The sequence below is a fragment of the Salpingoeca rosetta genome (genome assembly GCF_000188695.1).
Source record: "Salpingoeca rosetta unplaced genomic scaffold supercont1.17, whole genome shotgun sequence".
In the NCBI taxonomy this organism is placed as follows: Eukaryota; class Choanoflagellata; order Craspedida; family Salpingoecidae; genus Salpingoeca; species Salpingoeca rosetta.
Genome location: NW_004754917.1, coordinates 502,312 through 511,481, shown reverse-complemented (window position 1 = coordinate 511,481; position 9,170 = coordinate 502,312). Strand labels below are relative to the sequence as shown.

The 9,170-nt window shown below is 56.7% G+C and overlaps 2 protein-coding genes across 2 annotated transcripts in view; both read left to right on the top strand.

Annotated features, from left to right (window-relative positions):
• Positions 1-2,350, top strand: part of PTSG_06812 (arginine kinase) — a gene marked incomplete at its 5' end in the record, with an annotated part of 4,739 nt that extends 2,389 nt beyond the window's left edge. The window contains 7 exons of the mRNA XM_004992154.1: positions 109-281; positions 487-593; positions 784-902; positions 1,132-1,232; positions 1,400-1,508; positions 1,739-1,822; positions 2,038-2,350. Of these exons, the coding sequence (XP_004992211.1) occupies positions 109-281; positions 487-593; positions 784-902; positions 1,132-1,232; positions 1,400-1,508; positions 1,739-1,822; positions 2,038-2,136 (792 nt within the window). The 3' untranslated portion in view covers positions 2,137-2,350. The remainder of the gene's footprint in view (positions 1-108; positions 282-486; positions 594-783; positions 903-1,131; positions 1,233-1,399; positions 1,509-1,738; positions 1,823-2,037) is intronic.
• A 353-nt stretch (positions 2,351-2,703) lies between these two features.
• On the top strand, positions 2,704-9,077 carry PTSG_06811 (uncharacterized protein). The gene is made up of 13 exons (XM_004992153.1): positions 2,704-2,928; positions 3,079-3,164; positions 3,364-3,728; positions 3,890-4,011; positions 4,201-4,280; positions 4,503-4,690; positions 4,830-4,942; positions 5,137-5,240; positions 5,402-5,522; positions 6,004-6,229; positions 6,350-6,447; positions 6,765-7,073; positions 7,371-9,077. Exons 1-13 carry the CDS (start codon positions 2,728-2,730, stop codon positions 9,012-9,014), a joined length of 3,657 nt encoding a protein of 1,218 aa, XP_004992210.1. The 5' UTR covers positions 2,704-2,727; the 3' UTR covers positions 9,015-9,077.
• Positions 9,078-9,170: the final 93 nt, after the last annotated feature.

Genomic DNA, 9,170 nt, shown 5'->3' with positions numbered 1-9,170 from the left:
CACACACACACACACACACACACACACACACACACACACACACACACACACTCACTCACACTCACACTCACTCACACACTACCCCCTCCCCGTTCCAACCCCTCTTAGCTTGCGGGCACGATTGACCCCAAGGGCGAGTACGTGCTGTCCACGCGCATCCGCGTTGGCCGCAACATCCGCGGGCTGGGCCTGTCCCCCGGCTGCACGCGTGCGCAGCGCAGGGAGGTGGAGCGCCTCGTCACCGGCGCCGTCTCGCAGCTCGAGGGCGACCTCGCCGGCAAGTACGTACCCCCCCCCCTGTTGTTGCTGGTGGCGGTGTTTGTGGCGTCTGTTGTTGCGTGCGCCACTGATGCAGTGGCCCAACGTTTTGTTTTGATTGTTTTGTGTGCGCGGCTCTTTTCATCCACCCTCATCTCACACCGTTCTCTTACATTCCACCATACACCCCATCCCATCTGTTCGCCTTCTTCATCCCCATCTATGCAGGTACTACCCGCTTGATGGCATGTCTGAGGCGGACCGCAAGCAGCTCGTTGCCGATCATTTCCTCTTCAAGAAGGGCGACCGCTTCCTCGAGTCTGCCGGCGCCAACCGTACGTTGTATACCCTGCGGCGCGCGCGCGCGTGTGTTTGTGTGTGTGTGTGTGCGTTTCTCGTGCCACTCAGTACCTAGCATCATTGCTGTTTGTAGTTGTGATGTGTCTTCACGCGCATTCGCCTTCTCCCCCCTCACCACATACCACTTCAAACCGCTTCAAACCACTTCAAACCACCGCATTTCAGGCGACTGGCCCGAGTCCCGTGGCATCTTCCACAACAACGAGAAGACGTTCCTTGTGTGGGTGAATGAGGAGGACCAGATGCGCATCATCTCCATGCAGAAGGGCGGCGACGCAAAGCAGGTCGGCAATCCTGCATGATGATTTTCTTCATGTCTTTGCCTCATGCCTCCACACGCTCACGCCATCACATCACACCCACACACATATATCGCACGTCACACACATCGCACACACACACGCACACACACACGCACACACACACACACACACAACATCGCACACAACATCGCACACACACACATCGCACACACATACTCACGTCACCACTGCCTCTGGTGCATGTATGCAGGTGTTTGAGCGCCTTGCTCGCGGTATTGACGCAATTGAGAAGCAGGTGAAGGCCGCCGGACGCGAGTTTGCACACAACGACCACCTCGGATACATCCACAGGTACCCGATGACCCAACTGGTGTTGGTTCGTCGTTGGCGTCGTCCTGCGTACCAACTCGGTTGTTGTTTTTCCTCACATTCATGCAGACTTCCACCCACTCTTTACTCTCTCTCTCTCCTCACCCCCTCACTTGCTACATCACTGTTATCGTCATCACCACCATCAGCTGCCCCACCAACTGCGGCACGGGCATGCGCGCATCTGTCCACGTGAAGATCCCCAACGTTGGCAAGCACCCCGACTTCAAGCAGTGGTGCGAGAAGCTCCGCCTCCAGGTACGCAGGCATGCCAACGTGTGTGGGTGTGCTGTGTTGCGTGTGTTGTAGGGTTGTGTTTCTGTGGCTGTGTGTCTGTCTCTGTTCCTGTGTCTTGCTTGTGTGTGCCGCCTCCCCCCCCCCTTATATCCCCAGCCGCTGTTCACTCACCAATCCTCACCTTCCCCGGCTTCACACCACCGCCCACGACTACTGTTCACCTCCTCCTCCTCCTCCTCCATCTCCTGCAGCCGCGTGGCATTCACGGCGAGCACAGCGAGAGCACTGGCGGCATCTACGACATCTCCAACAAGGAGCGTCTCGGCAAGTCCGAGGTACGTACACTCACGCCGCCCAATGGCTTGACGCTGATGCTGATGCTCACTCAGCACGCCGTCACCCTCACACTCACACTGACACCTTCCACCCCCGCACGCTCACACACTCACACTCACACTCACACACTCACACTCACACTCACACACTCACACTCACACACTCACTTACTCATTTTCTCGCCTGAAACCACGCTTGGACCGCCACATTGCAGGTTGCCCTTGTGCAGACAATGATTGATGGCGTGAACGTCCTCATCGAGGCTGAGAAAGCCCTCGCTGCCGGCAAGGCCCTCCCCAAGGAGCTCCAGTAAACACCAGAACGCACACGAGCATGCTGCACACAGCCACTCCTCGCTCACATACGCATACACATGCCATCCTCGTGATGTAATCACATCCCATGCACCAATTTTATTTCTTTGCTGGCTGCGCTGGCTTGCAAACCAACAGGCTTGCTTCGTGTCTTCCGCTCAAGCCCATCCAGCCTCCGTACACATCATACAATACAACCCCCAAATACGCACAGCAACAAGACGACTGGTGACGAAGCTCAAGGCTCGCGGTGTTGCATCGAGTGAGGGAAATGTGTGGTTGACTTAGTTGGTGCAAACTGTGCGACTGGCAAAAAGTCCTCGCCAAGCATGCCCAGCACCCGCTGGCGAGCCTGCTCCCTCCTTGCTCGCTCGTCTCCTGCGTGGATGTTGACCAGTGGTACCTCGCCCTCATCGTCCGCTGCTGCCACCGATCCTTCACTGCTTGCAAGGGCGTCTGCCACCACCTCAGCCACAACCCGCTCAGCCATCGAACTTGCTTTCTTTCTTTCGTTGGCTGTTTTGGTTTGGTGCGATTGTGGAAGATTTGTGGACATTATCATACAGATTTCAGCATGACGGCGGAACGTGATGACCAGCTCAGTCAATCTTGAGTCGTGCTTGTGGGTTGTGGAGCGGGGTGGTCGTCGTGTTGACGTTGAGGATGCAACGGCTGATGTCAGCCCCGAAGCACCTATGCGTGCATTCGTGAGTGCACCCGTGAGTGTGGTTGAAAGGATGTTGCAGTACTACTGCATATCACCTTCAGCAGTCGCCACAGCCATCGCTGAGGTGCGAACAAGCGTGTGCATGTGTGTGTGTGCGTGTGTATGTGTGTGCATGTGTGTGTGTGCGTGTTTGTGTGTCAAGAAGTTGCGTGCGTGCTTGCTGCAACCTCAACCTCATGAATGTACGTACACTCATGTTCCAACTGTACTCTAGGTCGCTGCACTTCTGAATCAAGTGGCTGGGTCCGTTGTGTGTACACACGCCGCACCATACTGGTGTGCTCCAATTCTCCTCGCTTCGTGAGTTCAACTCCCCAAGCCAATACAGCGTGTGTGTGCACTTGTGTGGCTTTGTGCGTGTGTTTTGCCTGCTTTCGCGGGTGCGTGTAAGGAAAAGGAGCATTCATCACCGACTTTCACAACCGGCTTCCATGATCAGCTTCCACAGCCGCATCGCATCACTCACGTGTGGCTTGTGTCGTCCAACCCACCCAAAAAGGTGTCGCGAAGCTGGGTGTACGTTCAGCGCAGCAAAGCAGGATGAAGCGCACGACACGGCCGTGTACGTGACCGATGCCCCGAGTCATCGAGATGACTTGTTTGGAACAGTGACGCTGGTGGCGGAGGAGGTACACCCAGCTGGTGCAGACATGCCACAGCCGTCTTCGCCCCCTCAACAACACATGTCCAGCATCACCGCAATATTGCACCTCTATCGCCCAGCTCGGTCCGAGCCAACTCAACACCAGCCTGAACCGTATTTATATCGCGTGCCCACATCAGGCACAAGCGGCGCTCCAAAGACCGTCTCTGGAACATACACCACCATCGCCACAGTCATAAACGACATTCAACAATACGCTGGTGAGCACATGTGTATTTGTGTGTGTGTGTGTGTGTGTGTGTGTGTATTTGTGTGTGTGTGTGTGTGTTTGTGTGTGTGTGTGTATCTGACAACATCTTGTGCTGGCTCCATCACTGTGTTTTCATTGCGATCACCTGCACCAAACACTTGCTATGGCCAGAATTGAGCTCGGACGATGTCATTGCTGTCATGTCACCGCCCACGTTTGACCCCCACGTGCTGGACGTCTTCCTTGCGCTCCGCACCGGCGCCTCCCTCGTCCTCCTCCACCCCTCCATCCCCGTGAGTCGGCAGCGAGACGCGCGGCCCTGCACATTGTGCTGACGTGAGTGAGTGTGTGTGTCTGTGCGTGTGTGTGTGTGTGTGTACGTGTGTGTGTACGTGTGTGTGTGTGTGCGTGTAAACATATGTGTTCTTGCAACAGTCTTGCGCTCAAAGCAGAACAGCACCGCCCGCACTTCACGTCTTCAGATGGCCGGTGACTTGCTGCTGGAGGCGTTCACTGCTCTGCGCGTCACATACGCGTGCATGGTCACCACCGTCTTCACAGAGTCAGTTCCAATCGATGCTGGACACAGCACTGTGCATGTGCTCGCTGACAACTGACACGTGCCATCGCAACAGGCAAAATCAAATGTCACATGGCACCAGCTAGCCAAGCTTCCACACATCCACCACACTGTGCAATTCATCCCTCACACAGTCACACCCACACGATCACATGATCACATGATCACATGGTCCACATCACCGTCATTCCCTCTTTCGTGCAGGCTGTTGCAATCACAATCCACACCAGCAGCGCCAGCTGTCGGCGACGGCACGAGTGCATTTCCGCCTCCTTCCTGTCACCTGCGCCATCTCTTTGTTGGTGGAGAAATGTTCCCATCGCCCACCGCGCTCCTCCCGGCCTGGAACTGGTCGCACCGCTGCCGCCTCTGGAACATCTACGGCATCACAGGTGTGCGCATATATGTGTGTGTGTTGTGTGTGTGTGTGTGTGTTGTGTGTATTTGTGCCTGTGTATGAACATCACATGATACGTGTTCTAACACGGGCTTACATTACGTTCAACACACACACACATACGACACGTACAGAGCGTGCGGTGTGGCAGTTGTTGTGCCCTGTGACCAGGCCTGTTGTTGAGAGGTGCATTTCAATCAACACGGCCCTGCCAATCGGCTTTCCTCTCCCCAGCGTCAAAACACAGGTGCGTGCGTGTGTGTGTGTGTGTGTGTGTGTGTGTGTGTGTGCGTGCGTGCGTGCGTGCGTGTGTGTGTGTGTGTGTGTGTGTGTGTGATTGTGTCCTTGCAAGCGCATGGATCCGTGCTCTCCCCACGCGACGCACTTTCAGAGTTGACTTGAGCACATCTGTTGTCCACATGTGATTGTGTGTGCTTCCAGTTGAACGATAAGGGCGTCCTGTTTGTAGGCGGTGAATACCGCAGCTGTCTCGTCAGTGATAACAACAACAACAACAACAACACACCACCATCAACGCATCACGGGTACACTGCACACATAGTCAAGTATGCAATGTACGACCCCAAGCCACCCCACACGCTACCTTCTGTGCACATCCCTTCTCCAACCCACACATTCACACACATTCACACACATTCACACACACACACATGCACACACACACGTGCGTACGGTTGCATTGCAGGTTGTGGTCGACGGGCGACGTGTGCGCGCGTGTCGCTGATGCCGAGCTGCTGCGCCGCCTCCTCGCCGCTGCGAGGACAACCCGACCGTTCTTCCAAATCTTGGGCCGCAGCGATGATATGGTCAGCGAGGAGTGGGGATGAGGGGTGTTACGGTTGGTGGCTGAAGATCTGGACGTGACGTGTGACTGTTTGTGCCATGCACATGACTCGCACAAGCACACGCACACGCCTGTGCACATGATGACTCACACACACACACACACACACACACACACACACACACACACACACACACACACACACATAGTAGAACATACGAATGTATTGCGAAGAGCGGGCGAAGCCAATTTGGTTCCACATACACTGATCCAGGCACAAAAAGACGTAACTGGCCATATTGGGGCATATACTGTAACGCCGCAGCAAACAAAAGGAAGGTCCGGCGGTTTATATCAGTTCTCCTCTGACAAGTATCGTGTGAGTACACTCTTTCCCGCTGAATCCTGGACCTTACACGCACACGCACACGCCTGTGCACATGATGACTCACACACACACACGCACACGCATCTGTGCACATGAACACGTTCCTGCACGCAAGGTGAAAGTGCGAGGGAAGCGGGTGTGGCTGGACGCGGTAGCGCGATGGCTGAAGGTGCACTGGCCCAACACGCGCCATGCCGCCTGCCTCCGTTACCAGACTGCAGGCAGCGTTGCTTGCAGGCATCGGCTTGTTGGTGTCTGCGCCACCGGCACCGAAGCACCGCACTCAGCAGCAGCGACAGCGATAGCAGCGGCATCGAACGAACACGTTGTCACGGACGCAGGTGTGTGTGTGTGTGTATCTGCGCCAAACTAACGTACGTCGTTGTTTCCATTTCATCGCCCAGCTGCTTCTCATCCATCTCCCCCTTCACGCTCGCACACACACATGAACACATGAACAGCCCTGTCTGCGCTCAACCGCCGCTTGCGAGAGACCTTTGGTGTCGATGTTGATGCCATTGTAACAACACCAACGCTGACAACCACCTCCCACGGCAAGGTGCAATGATGACGCGTTTCTCCTTCATATTTATCCATGATGACCTCACGTGTGGGACTGTCGATTGCAGAGATTACGGCCATCTCTCGCAAGTCTCACATGCACGCGTGCTGCTTGTGGATTCCAGCTGTGTCAGCGCCACTACGCATCGCTCGTGGAGAAGAACATGGCTACACACAAGCACGCAGCTGCCCATCATGTGAGTCAAACAAGGGTGCTTTGGTGTCTTGATAGAGCAAGGGTGCTGATCATGTCGTGCACATAATCTCACTCACCACACACACACATACACTCTCACACATACACACACATTGCAGTCGTGGACGCTATTGCGAGCGAAGGAGGTGTTGCAGTGTGCGATGGAAGCAGCGGGCGTGTGCGTTCCATCGCCGCTGGTGGCCGGCTGGGGTGCAGTGTCGTTTGCAAGCGCTGGTGGAGACTCGCTCGCGGCTGCGGATGTGTGCAGACAACTGGAGGCCGTACCCGGTGTTGTGTACACGGCCATGCTGCACTCCCTCATGAACGACACCCTGGACGCGTGCGCCCACAAACTGCTTGCCATGGCGACGCCTGCTGACCACCGCGGTGCTGGCAGTCGATCGGATGTGACGCGGAGTGCTGACCATGTGGCTGCATCCTCCAGCACCAAGCGCCAACAACAGCAACAACAACGAACTGAGGCAGCATTGGTGTTGGATTCACCACCACCACCCAAGCAAGCCAAGATGCAACGAGGTCGTGCGACTGCACTCAACAATACCACATCAAAACACACGGCACCAACAGACAGCACACCAGCAGACACAACACCAGCAGCGTCAGTGGTGTTGTCACCGCTCCCACCGTCACTGCCGCCTGGACGTGTCATATCCCGCGTGTGGCACGCTCGCACTGCACCCACCACACATGATGATGACAACCAGGGCGCCCACAACACAGCAAATCAAGGCGTTTGGGCCTGCGAGAACGTGACTGTGGTGAGAACCAGAGCCAGGCACCCTCCCACACCCACCCAGACACAGACCCACACCGCGGCTGACATTGTCGCTGACCCGGCCACGTCGCCAGCTGCTTGTTCGTGCCATGTGCGGTGGACGCAGGACATGGGTGCGTGTGTGGATGCAAGCCCAACCCTGCACGTGTGCGATGACGATGAGACGGGCGCACATCCGCAGCGCCGCGTGTACATTGGCAGCCACGCCGGCATCTTCGCGTGCCTGGACGCAGCGTCCGGTGCCGTGCTGTGGAAGGACACCTTTGACGGGCGCATTGAATCCACGGCGTGCATTTCCTCATGCGGGCGGTTCGTGGCGGTGGGCTGCTACACTGGGGAGGTGCGCGTCTATGGCGCCGTCACGGGCGAGCGCTGGTTTTCCACGGCGCTCCCTGATGCAGTTCGATCGCCCATCCGCTACGATCTGGGGTCCCGCCTCTTCTTCGTCGCGTGCTATGACGGGCGCCTGTATGCACTTGATCCCAACCGCCGCACGTGCTTTGCATGCCGCCATCCAGCGCCAACCACTCAAGGTGGTCCCCTCGCCGCCCCGCCGTGCTTGCTCAGATGCTTGCAAGCACCGGGCGAGGAGGGGGAGAGGGATTATGAACGCACTCACATGGACACAGCCGTCATCGAAGAAGAAGCAGCAGCCATGTTGCGCAAACAAGCAAGCAGTCCACGACACGGGTCTTCTCCTGTCACCACCACCACCACCAGTACCAGTACCAGCAGCAGTAGCAGGCGAGGAACAATGACGCTGTGCATCACAGCATCGCTGCGGGGTCACGTGACGTGCTTTCAGTATGACTACGAGGGCGATGGGAAACCTGGAGCTGGCGGAGATGGCAGGACCTGCACAATGCTGGAGCATCTGCTTTGGAGACACGAGGCCACCCACCCCATATTCGCTGCACCGGTTGCGCTGGCACAAGCGGGAAGCAGCCCGCCGCATGTGCTCATCTGCCTGGTGAACGGGGTGGTGATGTGCATGCATGCTGTGCAAGGACAGTTGCTGTGGCGCTTCAATGCGGACGCAGACGTCTTTGCCGCGCCCCTCGCCGCTGTTGTTATGCCGCTGCGCTCATCTTCATCTTCCCGTGAAGACCCGGACACATCCACAGCACCAGCACCCGTGCCCTCAAGAGACAGAGACGAACACGGCAATTGTCGCGCGAGTGCGGTGACCACCACCGGCCAGTGGCTCATCATCGTGTGCACCAAAGCTGGGGCAGTCGTTGCGCTCAGTGGCCACGGGGATGTGCTGTGGCGGCGTGCTGTTGGCGAGCACAGCATCACCGCCAACGCCACGATCGTTTATCCCAGTGGAGATGATGATGGTGATGATGATGTGGCCCAAGTTGCCGTCGTGACGACAGACGGGCACTTGTTCTTGCTGCCGCTGTTTAGGGAGGAGCTGGGCCAAAGGGATGGCAAGCGTGGTTGCAGCCGTTCTGTGTGCCAGTTTGGCAGCCATGTGTTTGGCACGCCCTCGTGTGTTGAAGACAGCATGTTTCTTGGCACCCGGGATGACACGGTCATGCGGTGCGACATGACAAGGTTGTGTGAGTGAAACGGTGGCGTGTGATTGTGTGATTGTGGTGTCGTGACGAGGAACATAAATGGGACAAACAGCAATGTGTTGTGTTGTGAATTCTGATTGCCAAACACATTTTCTGTCAACGCACTAGCGAGGCGGAAGTGGATGTGTTGTAGCCCGCATCATCAG

Coding starts and splice junctions, on each gene's coding strand:
- PTSG_06811 (XM_004992153.1), top strand. CDS start 2,728: ATGACCAGCTCAGTCAATCTTGAGTCGTGCTTGTGGGTTGTGGAGCGG. Junction 3,165..3,363: donor GCTCCAATTCTCCTCGCTTC/GTGAGTTCAACT, acceptor CCACCCAAAAAG/GTGTCGCGAAGCTGGGTGTA. Junction 4,281..4,502: donor GTCACCACCGTCTTCACAGA/GTCAGTTCCAAT, acceptor TCTTTCGTGCAG/GCTGTTGCAATCACAATCCA.